The sequence below is a fragment of the Nilaparvata lugens genome, chromosome 10 (genome assembly GCF_014356525.2).
Source record: "Nilaparvata lugens isolate BPH chromosome 10, ASM1435652v1, whole genome shotgun sequence".
In the NCBI taxonomy this organism is placed as follows: Eukaryota; Metazoa; Arthropoda; class Insecta; order Hemiptera; family Delphacidae; genus Nilaparvata; species Nilaparvata lugens.
Genome location: NC_052513.1, coordinates 44,909,507 through 44,931,900, shown reverse-complemented (window position 1 = coordinate 44,931,900; position 22,394 = coordinate 44,909,507). Strand labels below are relative to the sequence as shown.

General features: G+C 36.0%; 1 protein-coding gene across 1 annotated transcript in view; it reads left to right on the top strand.

Moving 5' to 3' along the window:
• LOC111049505 overlaps positions 1 to 22,394 on the top strand; it is a 243,905-nt gene that overhangs the window by 220,310 nt on the left and 1,201 nt on the right. Inside the window, exons 2-3 of the mRNA XM_039436037.1 lie at positions 7,681 to 7,886; positions 16,927 to 17,062. Coding sequence (XP_039291971.1) covers positions 7,681 to 7,886; positions 16,927 to 17,062 — 342 coding nt within the window. The remainder of the gene's footprint in view (positions 1 to 7,680; positions 7,887 to 16,926; positions 17,063 to 22,394) is intronic.

Here is a 22,394-nt window from a genome sequence, read left to right as displayed (position 1 = left end):
ATAGGGCTTATAGATAGCTATCCATGGTATGAATTTGAAGAAAATTGTTAGAGCTGTTTTCGAGAAAACCCTCGTTTTTTAGTGATTATCTGGCATTTTTCTCAAAAATATTACGAGACTCCTGCAATTTTCCCAGAAATGAGACTCATGTTAGTTGATAGGGCTTATAAATAGCTATCCATGGTATAAATTTGAAGAAAATCGTTAGAGCCGTTTTCGAGAAAACCGTGAAAAACATGGTTTTTAGTAATTATCCGCCATTTTGAATTCAATTTTATTGAATTTATTATTGTCAAATTCTCATGGTATAAGGACCTTAAGTTTAAAATTTCAAGTCAATCGGTTGATTAGGAATGGAGTTATAGTGTTCACAGACATACACACACACACACAACACACACACACACACACACACACACACACACACACACACATACACACACACACACACACACACAACACACACACACACACACACACACACACACACACACCACCACACACACACACACACACACACACACACCACACACACACACCACACACACACACACAGACCAACACTCAAAAATCATGTTTTTGGACTCAGGGGACCTTGAAACGTATAGAAAACTTGAAATTAGGATACTTCATTTTTTTTTGGAAAGCAATACTTTCCTTACCTATGGTAATAGGGCAAGGAAAGTAAAAATGATTTTTCAGCCCGGGGACCGAATCTATTAGAACTAGAGTCAGGTCCTTGTTATAATGGCAGTATTAGAGAAACATTGGTATTGCTATCCTTGTCTATCATTCGACAAAGCATATATATTACTTTCTAGCTCTGCAACATTGCCAGATTGTTTTGAACAATGTGGAAATAGAATAAATTAACGAAATCTCCTATTCCAATAATGGAATTCCATTGTTCAATCATTGGAAAATATAATATCTTGTCAAGTCAACGGTTTGACATTTCCCTTAATGTTCAAATGTTTAAATATTTGAATGTTCAAATGTTTATATGTTGCGCATTTACGGCGGAACGCGGTAATTGATTTTCATGAAATTTGACAGGTATGTTCTATTTTGGATTGGGCGTCGACGTATATACAAGGTTTTTGGAAATTTTGAATTTGGAGGATAATATTAAAGGAAAAAGGAGCCTCCTTCATACGCCAATATTAGAGTAAAAATCAGACTATAGAATTATTCATCATAAATCAGCTTACAAGTGATTACACAGATGTGTGGAGAAGCCAGTCTATTGCTGAATTTCCATAAGGTCTATAGTTTCAGGTACTTGTGGATGAGAATACTGCGTGAGGTCTACTGTTCACAGAACTACTAGTATAATTCATCAATTTAAAGAAGAATGGACTGTTAATGAATATGACATAAGATATACCGGTGTCAGCTATTCCTATACAAGTCAACAATGTTCTCCCATCTTTCTCCTTGTGTTTTATATAACAGCTGTGAAAATGTTTCTATAGAAGCCTCCTTCAAGCAGATAAAAACATTTTTCTAGAAATCTCTATTACATGTATAATCGTCGCGTAGTTTCTTTTCTACCAACGTCTATTCCTACGTCCCCTTAAGAGTTCACTCTATGGGAATCTATTGGAACCACAATAGCTCACTATATGAGAATCTTTGGGAAGTGTAACAGTGGCTCAATTCCATGGAAGTCCCACTATAATAGGAATTACACTCTCTTCACAGCCAACAGCAATTGAAACCACAATAGAATTCTTCCGAATTTTCGACGCGATAAATCCGCAAAATTGCTCGTTCATGCCGCTAAGTGTTTCTGGCGACAACAGAATGTCGCAAGCTGTGGAAAGATCTCTATAGAGTCTAACCTACGTGTTCACATGGACAAGTTGCCATTTTCGGAAAGAACTATAATATAGTTCTATATATAGTTCTATAATATAGTCCTATATTATAGGATGTAACCTACGTGTTCACACGCAACAATTTCAATTTGGGCAGGCTGTTCTGTGGACTCTAACCTATGTTTTCACAAACGGCAAGTTACAATTTTCGAAAATAATTCTGTAGTCTGTAACCCATGTGTTCGTATAAGCAATTTGCCATTTTTGGGAAGAAATCTAGAGGTTGTCACATACGTTTCCACACAGCATAAGTCGCAGGCTGCTAGAAGAACTCTATGGGATGTAACCTACGTTTTCATACAGGACAAGTTTCAATTATTTTTGAAGGAAATTCTGTAGTCTGTAACCCATATAGAACTAATTGCGATTTTTGAAAAGAAAAATATAGGGTTTAACCTACGTTTTCACATAGACCAAGTTGCAGGCTGCTTAGAGAACTCTATAGATTGTAACCTACGTTTTTATACAGAACAATTAAAATTATTCTCGAAGGGAATTCTGTAGTCTGTAACCCATGTTTCCACCTATAGGACTAGTTGCGATTTGTGAAAAGAAATATATAGGCTGTAACATACGTTTTCACATAGAACAAGTTGCAGGCTGCTAGAAGAACTCCATAGATTGTAGCCTACGTTTTCATACAGGACGATTAGCAAGATACAAAAAAGAGCTCTATAGGCTGTAACACACGTTTTCACATGAGACAACGCAGGCTGTTAAAAGAATAGTATTGGCTGTAACCCACGCTTTCACATAGAACAAGTTGCGATTTTCGAGAAGAATTCTGTAGATTGTAACCTACGTTTTTATACAGGACGATTAGCAAGATGCGAAAAAGATATCTATAGGCTGTAACACACGTTTTCACATGGGACAACGCAGGTTGTTAAAAGAATAGTATTGGCTGTAACCCACGCTTTCACATAGAACAAGTTGCGATTTTCGAGAAGAATTCTGTAGATTGTAACCTACGTTTTCATACAGGACGATTAGCAAGATGCGAAAAAGATATCTATAGATTTTAACCCACGTTTTCACATGGGACAACGCAGGCTGTTAGAAGAATACTATTGGCTGTAACCCACGCTTTCACATAGAAAAAGTTGTGATTTCCGAGAAGAACTCTATAGATTGTAACCCACGTTTTCATACAGGACGATTAGCAAGATGCAAAAAAGAGCTCTATAGGCTGTAACACACGTTTTCACATGAGACAACGCAGGCTGTTAGAAGAATACTATTGGCTGTAACCCACGCTTTCACATAGAACAAGTTGCGATCTTCGAGATGAATTCTGTAGTCTGTAACCTTTGCTTTCACATATAGAAGAAGTTGCGATTTTCAAGAAGAATTCTGTATGTTGTAACCTACGCTTTCACATATAGAACAAGTTGCGATTTTTGAGAATAAATCTGTATGTTGTAACCTACGTGTTGACATGGAGAAATTTGCGATCTTCGAGAAGAAATCTGTATGTTGTAACCTACGTGTTCACATGGAAAAAGTTGCGATCTTGGAGAAGAAATCTGTATGTTGTAACCTACGTGTTCACATGGAGAAATTTGCGATCTTCGAGAAGAAATCTGTATGTTGTAACCTACGTGTTCACATGGAACAAGTTGCGATTTGAGAGAAGAGCTCTGTATGTTTTATCCCACGTTTTCACATAGACCAAGTTGCCATCCTCGAAAAGAATCTATAGGCTGTAACCCACGTTTTCACATAGGCCAAGTTGCAATTCCCGAAAAGATCTCTGTAGTCTGCAGCCTACGTGGCCACACACAGCAATTTCAATCCTCGATATGAAGCGTAATATAACAGCTGACCCACTTGGATGGAATCCCACAATATCGGGAGTCACACAACACAACACAAAACGTGCTTTCAACTCTCAACAGTCGCTTTATATGAGTTCTCCACTCCTGATCTGCTCTCCATTATCAGTCCGGGTACTTCCACACCCTGCAGATACCATTAACCCGGCCATAAACGCGGCAACTGCAACTCCTCGACAGTTCATTGGGCATCCTAATGTCTTTGTCATGATGGGCTCCACAACTCCGACTTCCAAATCTGTGGCGTCGTAATTGAAGAAACTTCAAATCAGAACGGTGATAATTGAAGTAACTTACTAATCAGAACGGTGATTGAAGTAACTTCGAAATTAAATCACAGTTAAATCGGTAATTGAAGTAACTTACTAATCAGTAACTTCGCGTCTGTGAATGTACTTGGTTATTTATTAATTTGAAGTGATAGTTGGACCAGATACTCATTAAGTTTAATTGGAGTTAATTCGAAATGAATCAAGGATAGATTGGTAATTGAAGTAACTTACTAACAAGCCCAGCTTTGTATCCATGTATGGACTTCCTTGTTTATTAATATGTAGTGAGAGTTGGACCAGACACTCTATCAAGTTTAATTGGAGTAACTTCAAAATTAAATCGAGATTTAATCGTTAATTGGAGTAACTTACCAATTTAATATGTGAACATTACCCATTTTAGTGATAAAAATGTAATTAAATTTTATGTAATGTAATAAAATGTAAATGTAAATGTAATGTAAATGAAATTGTTGTATGTAAATGTAATAAAATGTAAAAATTGCTCAACCCGCCATTTTGTCACACCGTTGAGGGGGAGGAGACTGTCTAGCTAGGCCAATGGCAGGCGTTCATGCCTCGACCAATAGCAGTACTCGCCTACTAGTATAAATTCTGCTGCTCTTGTATTTAGTTTTAGTTTATCAGAGATTGACAATGGTGTAATAACCGAAACCGGTCTTTCTAATTATCAATAAATCAGTGGTTTTTTGACAATTTCTCAGTCTTTTTCATTCAATAAAAATGTAACATATTTCTCCTATGTTTGGTTTTGAAGCATCGAAATTTATAAATCTACTTTGCGAAAATAATTGAAAACTGAAAATTCTGTGAAGTGGACAACTACAAGACTTAACCTATTTTGGACTATGGTTAACCATATCTAAATTTTCTGGAAGAGGAATAGCACAAGGTTACCTTATTCTTTCTCTCTCTATCATTTCGATGATTTACTTATTGTATGAATCTTTTTGTGTAGTTGAGAAGTTGATATTGTGGTAATAATTCATATTGAATGAAGAAGACTAAGAAATTGTCAGAAAACCACTGATTTAAATTTAAATCACTGGTTTTTTGACAATTTCTCAGTCTTTTTCATTCAATTGTATGAATCAATGAAGAAAGAAAAGTCCCACCTCTTTTTCATGTATATATGTATGGACCTGGTTGTTTATCAATGTGTAGTGTAGAGTTGAAACAGATACTCTATTAAGTTCAATTTAATTAGCTTCAAAATTAAATCGAGATTAAATCGGTATTATTGGAGTAACTTACTAATAAGCCCAGCTTTGTATCCATGTATGAACTTGGTTGTTTATTAATCTGTAGTGAGAGTTCGACCAGATACTCAAATTCAAATTCAAATTCATTCACTCAAATTCACTCTTACAAGGTTAGTAAGCCAATTATCTACGACATGAGGCGACCTCATAAACTTGACTCACTGTTATATGCAAGTGCACTTATGAATGTAGCATCTGTTTGGAACCGTTATTGGATCTATGAATGAGTCATACTGGAATGACAGTACTCCAACTAAAGAGAGGTCCACGTTATAATAGCAGTGTTTGATTAGCAATAGTATTGCTATCCTTATCTATCATTGAACAAATCTGATAGCGTCATCTCTTTCTCGCTTTGCTTTGTTGCTGGATCATCTTTTAACAATGTAGAATTAATAATTGATGAACAAAATATTTTATCCCAATTATGAAAATTAATCATGAAATTTTTGAAAAATGAAATTTCTTGCTTAATAAAATATAATTGAAGTTCCTGAGTACTTTGTAGACATTTTTTAAAGAGAGGTGATGTGCTCCAACTTTGCCTTAGAGGAGATAATGCGAATGGAGGATTTCTGTAAAACTATCGGCCTCAGGGTTACAATATAATATGATATTAGAATTGGAACCGTTTTGGGCTTATAAGCCTGTGGTAGTTTCCTGTAAGTTGTGTAATTCTAAATGATTGAATAAATTAAAATAAATAATTGATTATCACAAACGGGAATGAACAGTTACTATAACACCAATAAACCTGTATCAGCTACCGTCTATAGAAGGCATTGACAAGACAGAGGATCGGCAACATTTTTCTCCCATCTTTCTCCACTGCCATTATAACGTGGACCTCACTATAGCACAAATATCACTACAACTTTGTATAGTCGCTCCCACGCTATCTCAAGCTTCACAATAATTATCACACTCTGTGGAGTAGCTCCCATGCTTTTTAATGTGGTACAAAATTAATATCACTGTCTGTGTATACGCTCCCATTCTTTTTCTATGTTACACAAATTATGTCACAGTCCCTGTGTATGGACGCTCTCATGCTATTTAATGTGACACAATCTTCCTCCACTGTCATTATAACATGGACCTGTCTACAGTATATTTTTTTGTGTAGTTGAGAAGTTGAACTGTGGTAATTATTCAAATTGGATGTAAAAGACTAAGAAATTGTCAAAAACCACAGATTTATTGATACTTAGAAACTCTGGTGAAATTATCAGAGATTGACAATGGTGTAATAACCAAAACCGGTCTTTCTAAGTATCAATACAATACACTTTCGATCGTTCGTTAACGTTTTTGAACGTTTGCGAACATTTGTTGAGATTTGAACATTCATCCAGCGAATACACCACGAATTCCAAGAGTTCAAATCCAACCTGAGAATGTTTTCAATTAGGAGAAACGGATGATCTCTCTGAAACGCTTGCGAATGTTCGCGAACATTCGCAAACACTTGTGAGAATGTTATCTGGACTGGCTTGCTGCAATTTAGCTCTATTGCACGTTTCTGCCATCAATCAAGTTGTCCAATTTTATATATGAAAATATATTGAAAAGAAAATATATTGACTTATCATTTATGTATTTATGTTCTGTATTTTATTGACTTACGACATTGACAAGTCCAAATACCCCTTTTATAGGAGGTCAGTGGATGAAAAATAATAATAATAATAATATGTTCTGCGGCCGTCTCAGCTGTTTTTCAGACCTCGTAATGACGCCGATCCCATTATTACGGCGCGTAGAGCATTGGTCAATGGAGAATGCTTCCCAAGGATGGTATACAGTCCATATACAGCTATATACTCTCCTTGTAGGCTGCCTCCAAATCGATATCCAAGGTGTTAACGATAGCTCTGAGTGCACTTCACTTCTAAACTGATTTACAGACGTCATGATTCAAAAGTCACTTTACAGTACATTGATCTCTCAGATTTGTCTTGCTTTTCGAAACTTTACTGTGTTCATCATTACAGAAGTAGTGATCAATTTAGTCAAATTATTTGTAATTCAATCAAAACATATAGATATTTTAATGAATGGGGCAATACTAATTGGACGTGGGTTTCACAATGAATAGGTGTTGAATGGAAAAGACTAAGAAATTGTCAAAAAACCACAGATTTATTGATACTTAGAAAGACCGGTTTCGGTGATTACACCATTGTCAATCTCTGATAAAAGATTTTAAAAGTTTTATCGGAGATTGACAATGGTGTAATAACCAAAACCAGTCTCTCTAAGTATCAATAAATCTGTGGTTTTTGGCAATTTCTTAGTCTTTTTCATCCACTACAGTATCTCCCTCCATTATAACGTGAATCTCAATATGATTTTGAATTTTCTATGATGATTTATATTGACCAAAAATGTTTTGTTTGTTCTATTCCAGGTGCAATAAGCTTGAAAGATGTGGAGCTGAAGGTGCCAGCAGCTGTTAGCCCAGGTGATACAGTGACCTTGATCTGCACCTATGACCTTGAGGGCGAGGAGCTCTACACTGTCAAGTGGTACAAAGGTCGAGAGGAGTTCTACCGCTACATTCCTAAAGAGCTTCCCAACACGAGGGTCTTTCCTCTGCCTAATGTCAACGTTGATGTGAGTATAAAGCACACATTTATTCAATAAAATCATGAAGAGAAATAGCCCAAGGCCTGGTTGCACAAAAACCGGTTAAATTTTAACCGTGATCAATTCACGGGAACCAATCAGAAAAGTCGTTTTTGAAAAGACGGCTTCACTGATTGGTTCTCATGGAATTAGTTAAAATTTAACCGGCTTTTGTGCAACTGGCACAGTCTAGTGTTACACACAAATCGATTTTTGAACGTACCATTTTTTTGCCGTTTTTATGATTCCTATTGGATTAAACAGATGATATTTGTCAAGTTCTTTTCGCCACACTGCACAGAAAGCAGCTGTTTTCCAGTCCCTACGTAGATCTGAAAGACCTTGTTTGCAGACGACGTCAGAAAAGGGTTTCTTTTCCGGTCTAGGCAAGAAAGAGTACCCTTTCCAGCTGCTAACATAGAACTAAGAAAGGTGATCAAGAAACAGCTGATCAAAAAACTTCCTATTATTTTTGTTCATTATTCAATAGTTAGAACATTTATAATATCATCTTATTGTCATTTCAAAGAATGAAGAAGTATAAACTCAACCTCCCACATCATTGAACATCATCTTTCAGGTTATTTAGACGAATCAGTATAGAAAATGAAAATACTTGGACAATTTCCTGATATTCAGATTACCTCAGATTTGCTACAGCTATCACCTTCCACCTCTGCTTTCGGAAGTGCTTAGTAAACAACTTTTCTCATAAATATATTGTTTATTTTTGTGTGTGGCGAAAAATAGCGTTCGCACCACGGGCAAAAATGTTTTTCCGCCTCTCAATCTTTTCAAGACCTCGGTCTACGGCCTCGGACTTGAAAACCGATTTCGAGCCGGAAAAATCTCATTTCCTGCTCTAGGTGCTAAATATACTATTTCGAAAAGACGGCTTCCTTGATTGTTTCTCATGGAATTAATCACGGTTCAAATTTAACCGGCTTTTGTGCAACTAGCACAACGTCAAGTGTTACACACAAATTGATTTTCAAACGTACCATTTTTTGCCGTCCTCAATATTCCTATTGGATTAAACTGATGATGTTTGGCAAGCTCCTCTTAATCTGAAACTTATCCATATTATGATAAACGAAAAAATTGGCTTATAAACGTAGGGGATAGGAGATTCAGGATTGTGGCATCATCACGTCCCAACTACTCGATTGATTAACTTGAAATTTTACATATACATTCCAAATTTACCGAGGATATTTATATTTAATTTATAGGCCTATTTTGCATTGTACAGGATTTCAGTAGGTCAAGTTCCCAGTTTGTCAAGTTTTGAATCATACCCTTGCTGATATGGGGTCACCTGCTAGTGTAGAATGAAGCCTCTTTTTTCGAAATTATAGACAAATTATCAGTGCTTCAAATCCATTGGAAAGTTGAAACGTTATCGACTTAATAAAATTAAAAATGTGATAAATAAAATCTTTCGTCTTTTTCTATTGTTTAAATATCTTGGAAACTGAGAATGTCACTGAGCACAGGCTTTCCCTAGATAATATGAGAACATGGATACATTGAATTATTTCTAATTAAAAGAAAACATGTCCCTCTAAAGCTGCATTTATAATGGTAAGTTTTTTATGTTTGAATGCTCGTCCAATGTTTAGTTGAGTTTAGTTGAACTCATAATCATGACTTTCGACTCCAATGATCATCATAATTATCAACAAGACCATGATCTTATATATTACTAGCCGTCAGGCTCGCTTCGCTCGCCATATCCGTCTAGCCAGGGGGCGGAGCCCCTGGACCCCCGACTGAATCGTCCAAGAATGAGATCAGCAGGCTCGCTTTTTATCATATGTTAGGACAATCTAGTCGGGGGTCCAGACTAAACGGATATGGCGAGCGAAGCGAGCCTGACGGCTAGTAATATAATATTCCCAGGATTGAAGTAGCAGTTCCCAATCAATTTTTCCGCGATAAATGCATTTAAATCTTCAACTTGGTGCCAACCTAACAAAGTCAAATCAACTTAATGCCAACCTGACAAAATTATTAATTTGAATGCCAGTTAAGAACTGTTTCGAAGAGATACTCTATCTAGATTGTAGTTCTATAGTAACATATGATATGGAAATCTCAATTATAATTAAGAGATTGGGAGAAGAAGAATATACATGCTAAAAGACGAACTTTAAACCCTTAAAAACAACCCTTAGAGTTAAAATATTGCCAAAAGATTTCTTAGTGCGCCTCTAAAGGGCCAACTGAACATACCTACCAAATTTGAACGTTTTTGGTCCGGTAGATTTTTAGTTCTGCGAGTGAGTGAGTGAGTCAGTCAGTCAGTCAGTCAGTGAGTGAGTGCCATTTCGCTTTTATATATATAGATTTTCTCGGTGCTTGAAATAAAATTAATTATTTTAAACAAGAATGAACAGTTGATATCGCATTAGCTATACCGGTATCTGTAATGTTCAGTTTACATTGATTTAACGCTGTCAAAATCCATTGAAACTAACAGGGACAAGGGTCTGTATATGCAACCCTCATTACACAATTCCTAATAAAATGTTTTCTAAGATAAATTCTTAGGTTCTCTTTCCCTATCTTTCTCTACTGCCATTATAACGTGGACCTCACTATAGGAAGTCATCACCTTGATTATATTCACATCCCCGTTAGTCAATGTGTACCCAAAATCAACTCCAGTCCTTCAAACCCTCAGACCCTCAATTTTTTTTCGAAAAAACACACATTTTCTGTCTGGTGCCGATAATTGCTGAAAACCCATTCGCTTCGCCAAATGATGATTTGGTCGAGGGACGAGGTGGACGAAAAAAATTCAAAAAAGATAGAGAAACAGCGCTCGCATTTTGCCGCGTCATCGACTTAATGAAATCAATCATCAATCACTGGTCAAGATTGGTCAGTCGTGGCTTTTGGTCGCTCTGCGACTGTTTCGTGTCTGTGTAGCCGCTTCAATGCTATTCAATGCGGCACAATTATTATCTCTGCGACCGGGTCTGTGTATTCACTCCTATACTATTCCATGTGATACAAATTACTGCGACTGTGTCGATGTATAGTCGCTCCCATGCTATAGTGAGGTCCACGTTATAATGGCAGTGGAGAAAGATGGGAAAACAACGTTGCCGATCCTCTGTCTTGTCAATGCCTCCCATAGACGATAACTAATACAGGTTTATTGATGTCATATTAACTGTTCATTCTCGTTTGAAATAATCAATTATATTTATTAAGCAAGAAATTATATTTCTCAATGATTTCATAAGCAAGAAATTCTATTCTTCAATCATTTCATACTGAATTTTCATGAGATATTTTGTAAATCAATTATCAATTCTACATTTTTGAAGGACGATCTGGCAACAGAACAAAGAGAGAATGAGATAGTGCTATCCGCTTTGTTGAATAGTGGACAAGGATAGCAATACCATTGCTAATCAAACTCTGACATTATAACGTGGACCTCACTATATCTGATATACCACAATTATTGAATTGTTACCGTCTGTGTATTCGCTCCCATGCTCTCCAATGTAGCACAAATATTACTGCGACTTTGTATAGTCGCTCCCACGCTCCAAGCTTCACAATAATTATCATACTCTGTGTAGTAGCTCCCATGCTTTTCAATGAGTTACAATTTCTACCGTCTGTGTATTCGCTTCCATGCACTCCAATGTAGCATGATATTAGCATAGAGAAACAATAGTGTAAGTAGATATCCCGTGGTATAGGGCGTTTATTCTGTAACTTTCACTGTTATCTCAAGCCGATTACTGTCGATTATTGTCGATTTTTACTGTTTTGTTGGTGTGAGAGTGTATGAACGGCACAATATAAGAAACTACCAGCGTCACACAGCTTCACGGGAAAGAACTACGTGGACTATCGGCTTGAGATAACAGTAAAAGTTGCGACATAAACGTCCTATACCATGGGATATCTACTTACGCTATTGTTTCTCTATGATATGACTGCGACTTTGTATAGTCTCTCCCACGCTTTCTCAAGCTTCTCAATAATTATCACAGACTGTGTATTCGCTCCCATGCTTTTCAATGTTACACAAATTACTGTCACTGTCCCTGTGTATGATCGCTCTCATGCTATTCAATGCTACACAATTATTTCTTCCTCGTTGCAAAAAGTTTCAATGTTCGAAAAAGCGCCGAATGAAGTGAACTGCACTGTTCACTCTCAACTCATTCCGATGTTTGAATGGATGGAAAATTGTTGGAAAATGACTTTCCCGCATGTGATGTCGATGAACTATACAGGAAAACTTCCAAATCTCAGTGCCGGTTGCGGAAAAGCCAGTTTAATGAATTGAACAACTAGAAGACTTAACCTATTTCGGACTATGTTTAACCTCATCTAAATTTGAGGAAAGGGATTGCAAAAGATTACCTTTTCTTTCTCTCCCTATCGTTTTCGATGATGTACTTTCTGTATGAATCTATAAAGAATAAAATATATTCAACCGAGATTAATTCTACGAGAACCAAACAGTGAAGCCGTCTTCTCAAGAACCCCTTCTCTGATTGGTTTTATCTGAAGGCGTTGTTGAAATGACGGCTTCTCTGATTGGTTCTCGTGAAATTAGTCACGTTTGAAATTAAATCGGCATTTGTGCAACAGGGCCTCAATTGAAAATTCAAATTCCTTTTATATCCGACTTACAAAAACAAGTAATGAACACGAGAATCATGCGAGTCACCAAGATAATAGATAAAAAATCAGGAAATGATGGATAATAAAAATAAAATGATGAGATCGGCAATTTCGAGTCACTTTCATCCAAATCAATGTATCTATAGTGGGGTCCACGTTATAAAGGCAGTGAAGAAAGATAGCAGACCAACGTTGCCGAACCTCTGTCTTGTCAATGCCTTCTATGGACGGTAGCTGATACAGGTTTATTGATGTTACATTAACTGTTTATATCTATAAATAATATATATATATATATATATATATAAATAATATATATATATATAAATATCTATGAATATCATAAATAATCAAATATTCTATTAATTTATTTATTTATAAAATATGCGGAAATGATGTACTGGAGGAGGAGTTTAGGATTGACGTTGCTGATCGAATCAGAAATGATATAATAAGAGAGAGAATGAGCGCAAAAAACACAATAATGGATGTCATTGGAGAGAAACAATTAAAATGGTATGGACACCTGCGCAGAATGAATGAAGGAAGACTTCCTCTGCAAGTATGGAATTGGGTACCAGCGGACAGAAATAGGCGTGGAAGACCGCGAAAGAAATGGGTATCCAATGTCCACATTGAAATGGAGAGTAGAGGTCTCTTTGAAGGAGACTGGATAAATAAGGAAAGATGTTTATTTATTTATTTATTTATAATTTCTACAAAGTAGCACTGATTGGGAGAGAAAAACTAAGGATACACCTTGTACCGTTCCTCTCCCAAATTTAGATAACAAGTCCGAAATAGGGTTATGGTTTCACTTTTCTAAAATTCAGTCCATTTTCACTAAAAAGCAACGAAAAATAAAAATTTCAAATTTTGACTGTTGAAAACAGAATAAAAAACAAAAATATCACACTCAAATCACCATTAATTGGAACATTTTTGCGTAATTTGACCAAATTAAGAACAAAAAAAAAAAACACAACTCACTAATATTTTATTAATCAAGAAATTATATTTTTCAATAATTTCGCAATGAAATTTCATCATTAAAAGGGAATATTCTGTTAATTGATTAATTATTCTACATTGTTAAAGACGATCTGGCATCCGAGAAGAGCGAGAAAGAGATAGCGTATCTGCTTTGTTGGATGATAGACAAGGATAGCAATACCATTGCCAATCAAACACTGCCATTATAACGTGGAACTCACTATAAATATGTGAAGCTTGTAACCTTTTCAAACGTGCTTTCTACTATTTTGATAATTCCTGGATCTCAGAGACCTCTGGTGTTCATTCCCATGAATTTCATTTTTTGTTTTTTGTTAACTTATACAGCTTTCAAAGAATTACTTGAATGTATCAATTCAACTCCTCTTGATACAAATGATAGACACTCTGATCTTTGATTTGATGCAAAAATATTTTCCCAATATTTCAAAATACCCATTCATATTCAAATAACAATTTCAAAACGACTATTTGTATTCGAATAGCCATTTCAAAATGATCATCGACAGTAAAATCAGCTAATTAAAGCCGTTGACGAGCTTCCAAATCGGCATCAATTTGAACGAGCATTCACAATAATTGGCAAACCGATTATGAGCTGTCAGCACATTTTAACGGTGTTGAATACCAGGGAATACAAAAAGTATATGGGGCGCTGTGCTAATTTTGAATCGTGACGTCATCAGAGGTCGAATCGCAATCAGTGGTAGTGTGATGCGATTTGACACCGCATATCAAGTGAGAAAGAGAGGGTGCTATAGGGAGTTATCAAGTGCAAGAGAGAAGGTGCTTCACGGACTTTCAAAGTGGAAAAGAGAAGGTACTTAGCGGACTTATCTAGTGCAAGAGAGAGGGTGCTTCACGGACGTTTAAAGTGCAAGAGAGAAGGTGCTTAGGAAACTCATCAAGTGCGGAAGAGAGAGGGTGCTTAGCGGACTTACCAAGTGCAAAAGAGAAGGCATAATGTTTCAGTGTTCATTTTAGCAGTTCGAATTTCCCACCAGTCCTCTCCGAATTTAAAATGTCAAACGTCGACGACCAATCAAATAAAACCTGATAGAACATCAGCACCTATAGTGAGGTCCACGTTATAATGACAGTGGAGAAAGATAAGAGAACAGCGTTGCCGATTCTCTGCCTTGCCACTGCCTTCCACAGAGGATAGCTGATACCGGTATATCTGATGTGATATCAACTGTTCATTCTTGTTTAAAATAATCAATTATGTTTTATTCGTCAAGGAGATATATGTTTCAACGATTGAATAATTGATTTTCATCTAATATTTTCTTGAATTATTATATTTCCACCTTGTTAGAAACCGATCTGGCAACATTTCGGAGCTAGAAAGGGATAGCGATATCTGCTTTATCGAATGGTAGACAAGGATAGCAACACAAATGTCAATCAAATACTGCCATTATAACGTGGACCTCACTATATCGTTCTGACAACATGTAATTATGCCAATTCTACCCAACTTTTTGCAATTGTACATTGTTTTCGTTTTGCAGTCCAATAGTCTTTTTTGTGAGCGAATTAGGTGCCACCGAATAAATTTACACCGAACTCACAATTCGGTCTGCAAATTAGCATAAACTCATTGAGTGTACAGTGGGAAATTCGGCTCTATAGAGGATTGTGTTTAGGAGAGAACGACCTAAAACTGACACGAGTTTATTCCTGGATTGGATTTTTGAATTCGATTTTTCGCTGTTTTACAGCTTGGTTTACATTGGTTGAGTTTACTTGCATTCAAGTTTCTTTAACATTTAAGTTGAATAGGTGATTTTGAAAACTAAAGTAAAGTCAAGGTCACTTGTAGTCAAGCTTTCTGAGAATTATAGTTTTCATAACCTCGAGGAAATACGAATAACCCTAAAAAATATGAGTATTAAAGTGTGGTCCACGTTATAATGGCAGTGGATAAAGATAGGAAAATAGCGATGCCGATTCTCTCCATTAATTAATTATATTTCAACACTTTCAAAAACATAATTGACATCGTTTTGGAGGTACAAAAGGATAGTACCACCGGCTTTGTCGAATGATAGACAAGGATAGCAAAACCAAAGTTGATCAAATACTGTCATAATAACGTGAACCTCACCATATAAAAAAATATAAAAATATGAGGTTGCTCAGCTCGCCTTATTCTTCAAGCCGCGACTGAATCATCCATGGATGAGGGAAACAGACTCGCTTCACTCGCCTGCAAAGTAACTATAATTGAGGGTTAAGTGTAAGAGAGGGCCGACTGCGCCCCAACTTCGCCCTCCCAGGTATAAAATAAAGGCAGTCATTCTATTCTATATTTTGCCAATTCTAGCGCAATTTGCGCCAGAATTCCCAAAGGTCAAAGGTCAAGGTAATTTGAGCTTACTTTCTTCCTTCAAATAGTCAAATACAGAATTCTAGAGCAGAAATTTAGGGCCAGTTTCCGAGCTCGGGGTTCAGCTGATTTCCAGACTCCAAACAGCTGGAGTCAGAGAATTGGCTTTCCGAAAAGGGGCGTAGTCGCAGTTTTCATGATAATCTTTATTTTCTCATTTCTATAATTAGAAACGTTTTTCCTTGACGAAATGAGACTATTCTAAATAATTCTAAACTGTTGAAACTTTACATTATTCTCTCTTTATTTTATTTTGTGTTCAGATTTCTATTTTCTCAAAATTCAATCTAAACTTGGGCTACGACTACTCCCCGTTTCCTATAGTCAATTTTGATACTTCAGCTGTTAAAAGTCTAGAACTCAGCTAAATCCCGAGCTCGGAAACCAGCCCCAAATGGATGACTGATTATATCACAAAATCATCTGATAGGAATTTCTTTCAATTGACCTAACTCTCAATTCATTAGAACCTTAGAACCATCATTATTGACCTACTGAACTACTAAACCCAAAGAACTACAGTTCACCCAATTGAGTCGTTTGTTGCAGATGAACTCAATTGACCTAACTCCCAATTCATTAGAACCATAATAAATAAATAAATAAATAAATAAATAAATTTTATTGTCATAAACCAACATTGGTAATTGACAAAGTCACACAGTAAACAAAATATAGAATACAAAATACATTCATTCAGGTACTATCAAAAAATTCGTTCAAACAATAAAACTGTCTTTCAACAAGCCAATTAAATAGTAATTTCTTGAAATGAACAATGTTAGCACAACATTTGATCTCTGTAGGTAACTTATTATAGATTCTTAGTCCTATGCTGTCATAATGCTTCATGCTTGTGGAGAGACGTTGATATGGTATGTCAATTTGATGTTTTCATTATTGACCTACTGAACTACTAAATCCAATGAACTACAGTTCACCCAATTGAGTCGTTTGTTGCAGATGAACCGTTCTGGCAAAGACAGAGTGGTTCTGATGGAGGTCGGACCAGATTTGGCGGGAAAATATCGGTGTGAGGTGTCAGCTGATGCTCCTAACTTCCACACCAAAGTCGTCTCCGCACACATGCAAGTAATACGTGAGTATCAATATTATTATTATTATCATTGAAATTATATTGGGAAATTCAAATTTAACCAGTATAAATAACAATGAAACTTAAAGAAAGTATACGCCTACAGTATTTTTTTATTGTATATATATGATCCGTTACATTTCTTTTGTTGAGTATGAATGCAGCTTGAGCTCTAAGGCTCAACCATAGAGAAACAATAGCATAAATAGATATCCCATGGTATGGGACGTTTATGTCGCAACTTTTACTGTTATCTCAAGCCGATTACTGTTGATTATTGTCGATTTTTACTGTTTTGTTGGGGTGAGAGTGTATGAACGGCACAATATGAGAGACTACCAGCGTCACACAGCTTCACGGGGAAGAATTACATGGACTATTGGCTTTGAGATAACAGTAAAAGTTGCGACATAAACGCACTATACCATGAGTTATCTATTTTATGCTATTGTTCCTCTATGGCTCAACTCACAATTATGCGACTCAGGTCGAGAAGAGACTCGACTCTGGTTGAGAGCATGTGTTTTCAAATGGTGACACTCGGACCAGTCGACTCTAGTCTCCGCGACTGTCACCATTCGGAAACACATGCTCTCGACTAGAGTCGAGTCTCTCCTCGACCCGAGTCGCTTAAGTGTGAGTTGAGCTCTAAGTCTGGGCAGGACATCTCCATACTTTAAAAATTCACTTCAAATTAATTTAATCACAATCTTAAAAATTGAAGACAATGAGTAATAGCATAGAGAAACAAAATCGTAAGTAGATATCCTATAGTATAGGGCGTTTATGTCGCAACATTTACTGTTATCTCAAGCCGATTACTGTTGATTACTGTTTCGCCCGGGTAAGAGTGTATGAACGGCACAATATGAGAGACTACCAGCCTCATAAAGCTTCACAGGAAAGAACTACGTGGACTTTCAGCTTGAGATAACAGTAAAAGTTGCGACATAAACGCCCTATATCCACTTATGCTATTGTTTCTCTATGGTAATAGTTGATTCGATATAGAGGCTGAAAAGTTGTATAAATAACATCACTCATAAGTATCTTGAGTCAAATCCTAAAACCCGGTTGCACAAAAGGCTGTTAAATTTCAATCATGGTTAAATGCAACGATAACCAATCAGAGATTGCTTTTTTGAAGATAGGACTTCTCTGATTGGTTCAACGTAAAAATTCAACAGGTTATAAATGATTCCTCTTGGTTTGTAAACAGTTTTTTGGTGAAGTGTGGGGGTGTATAGGATCGTATTCCTTTTTATGCCACGAATATAGAGTGACAAGATCTGTGAGTCTCATGTGCATGAACACTGAAACACTGAGAAGAGATAAAAACAAGAAGAAGAAGAAAAACGAGAAGAGAGACGCAGAACTGTCGTATTGAGCCTTATCCAAACATTTTCGGCGCAATGGAAAATCGCATTATCTTTTTGAGTGACATAACGCCTGATATCCTCTGCTCTGCTCCACCAATGGCAAACACGACGAATATATTATTATATTCTTAGATAAATGTGACACTGGTAGGCGGCTCATCCATTCTTCACTCAGAGATACAGTTTGCAAGATACATTTTCGACATCCTGTTATCAGCCTTCTACTCTATTGTTTCGCCATATATATACAACACACAGAACAGCCTTGCCAGTTCCTCTAAATATTTTCAGTCTCACTCTGAATATTTTTCTATTATTCAATGTGCAACGATCATTTTTCGAAGTTTAATCAGCGAATTTGCTGTTTTTGTAAAGTGAATATTGTGTGTGATACATCATTGCAACGTCAGTAACAGGGATATATGATGATATACTGCGAGGTTGATACTGTGGGTTTTTGGAGGTCATACGTTCCAGGAGATATCTCGGAGAGAGGGTGGAAAAGATCATTGTTTCGTGGGAATAGGTATAACTGTATGAAGTTTGATACACCAATTATTAATGGAAATGTTTAATCAGATGAAAAGACTGAGAAATTGTCAAGAACCACAGATTTATTGACAGTTAGAAAGACCGGTTTCGGTTGTTACACCACTGTCAATCTCTGATAAAGAAGAGAGCAGCAGAATTTGTACTAGTAGGCGAACTGCCTACTGCTATTGGTCAAGAGCATGAACGCCTGCCATTGGCCCAGCTAGACAGTCTCCTCCCACTTAACGGTATAACAAAAACGTTACAAAATGGCGGCTTAAGCACTAGACTCGCCAGGTAAGTACATAAACTTAATTATTTGTTTTATCATCTTTCACTTGTTTTCTTGGTTCTTATTTTGTACTGAAAGTAAATCTTGTTTACTTTCTTGTTTAATTTTTAACCATAAATTTTAAATAAACAGAGGTTATGTAGAGTTCACGATTTGTTTTGATTTCTTGTTTTGAGGAGGATACCTTGAAATAGATATATCCGAGAAGAGTTTGGAGATATACCTGTTTCATTGTTTCTACAATAGAATAGAATTGACTGTTCTACATGAATATATTACATAAATATTCCTTTTCATTGATATTTTAGACATCACGAGATGCGAAGGATCCTTCATGGATGTATAACCACAGCTCCAATCTATAACCATGATCAAGACTTATTTCTGTGTAGTATTCTCCTCATTTTTTTACCCATGACCTAATATTTAAAAAACTGAGGAAACGATCATAGGCTCACACTATATCTAATATTGGAGAGTTGAGTGTGAAAGAGAAGAACTACTGTGCCCCAGCTTCACCATCCTATGCTTGGGAGAAGAAAAAAATCAATAAATCAATCAATATAATATAATAATATATCTATATAATTCCAATTTATAGAGATTCAAGTGGAATATTCTTGTTTTTAATCAGTTTTTGAATATCAAAATTCAAAATTTTTAGTTTAGTCATTAGTTTTGGAGTGGAAATTGGACTTTTGAAGTGAAAGTGTAATATTAACCTTATTCTTTTTTGAAACATTCATTTGTAAAAATTCGGGAGAAGACAGTTTTGGGCTATGCCTGTTGTCTCCTTCCAATCATATTATATTCATTATAATTATGATTTGTGATTGTCAATGAAATGTATGTATGAATAAATATCATTGGTCAAAAGTCAGCTGATTGGGGTAAACATATTCATAGTGATTCATTTTTCTAATAAAGCCACTACAAATGATAGAATTCAATGTTAACTATCAAGTACCTCTTTCCTATCAGTTTCATCATAATTTCATCCCATTTCATCTTGAAATCATAGAGAAAAGATAGCATTAGGAGATATTCCATGGTATACGGCGTTTATGTTGAAAAATTTCAATGTTAACTCAAACCGATAGTCCTAGTAGTTGTTTTTTAGTGGAGCTACCTATGTGACGCTGGTAGTCTCTCATACTGTTTTGGTAGAGAGTTAGTGGAGAAGATATTTTGAATATTCTTCCCGAAGAATGGACTTCGACTCCGCCAATTCTTGTAGATGCATAACAATATTATCTTTTTTTTCCCCTTTTTATCCCCGTTTATCAGAGATTGACAATGGTGTAATAACCGAAACCGGTCTTTCTAATTATCAATAAATCAGTGGTTTTTTGACAATTTCTTAGTCTTTTTCATTCAAATATTATCTATAGTTATTCCAAATTGCTTCTTCACATCGTATACAGTTCAATAATTATTTTCTCAGTCTATATTATGTGAATTCATCTTTAATTTTGTTGTATTGTGAGCTATTGTTGATAAGTGTATAAGAGCCAGTATATATTGTAATCCACATGGATAAAGTACTCAATCAATCAAATACTGTGCCGCTCATACACTCTCACCCCAACAAAACAGTAGTAATAGACAGTAGTCTACAGTTAACGGCTTCAGTTGACAAAAAATCTGCTTGAAATTTGGAACATGGAGTAACCAAATGTACCCTGGAAAGCGCTATACCATGGGACATCTTCTTATGCTATCGTTCTCTATGATGTCTAGTATCAACGCCTACTAAGATATATTCCTCATTCAAACAAGACACCAACTGAGGGAACGTTCACACCAATCCAAAGTTTCAACCGATTAGGGTCAACAGATTTATGATACCAATGGTTTCTGAATCAATCTCCCTGTCTTGAACAAACCAACAGACCATAAAATCCTATCTATTCGACAAGCAATAATATTGTAAATGGTGTATCACGTTCAAGGAATCTGTTCCAGAAATTGTTGAATATCTGAGAGATATTGTTACAAGCCCTTCGACACAGAATAATCACTCCACACAATGGTCCATGACGGCTCCACACAATCTCCCAGTACCGCACACAATGTTCCATGACGGCTCCACACAGTCTCCCAGTACCACAAACATTATCTGAACGATCTCTCGAGGTAAACGGTTACACTTGAGATATGGAGTTTCAAATGAACCGAATTCTGTCACCTGTAAAGTTCCCACGTATCCTTTGAATGGGATAGCCAGCTTTGAAGAGAGCGAGAGAGAGCATACTACAGTGAGGTCCACGTTTTAATGGCAGTATTTGATTGGATTAGTGTTGCTATCCTTGTCTATCATTCGATAAAGCAGATAGCGCTATCCTTCTCTACCTCTGCAAGGTTGCCAGATGGTTTTTCAACAATGGAATGAAATGTATGAATATAATTTATTTACAGAATATTTGATCTCAGTTATGGAAATTTATTATCTATTCATTGAAAATGATATCTTCGTAACGAATAAGATATGATTGATTATTTTAAGCAAGAATGAACAGTTGATATTACATCAGATATACCGGTATGAGCAATCCTTTATAGAACGCTATCCTCTGAAGGAGTTTATCTCCTACACAAGGCAGAGTATCGGCAACTCAGTTCTCCTATTTTTTCCACTGTCATTAGAACGAGGACTTCACTATAGGTGGTAAAGTTCCAAATGGCTTTTACAAATATAAAAATATAATTCATAGACAAAATATCAATTCCTGATCATGAAAATGCATTATCCTATCACTGTAAATATATTTCAAATAGAACAATGAAATATTAAATGGAAAAGACTGAGAAATTGTCAAAAACCACAGATTTATTGATAATTGGAAAGACCGGTTATGGTTATAACACCATTGTCAATCTCTGATAAACTAGAAAAGGTTTTCTAGTTATGTTATAGAAAGACCAGTTTTGGTTATTACACCATTGTCAATCTCTGATAAAAGGTTTTTAGTTTATCAGAGATTGACAATGGTGTAATAACCATAACCGGTCTTTCTAAGTGTCAATAAATCTGTGGTTTTTTGACAATTTCTCAGTCTTTTCATTTAATAGAATAATTACCACAATATCAACTGCTCAACTACACAAAAAGACCAATAAAATATAATTGATC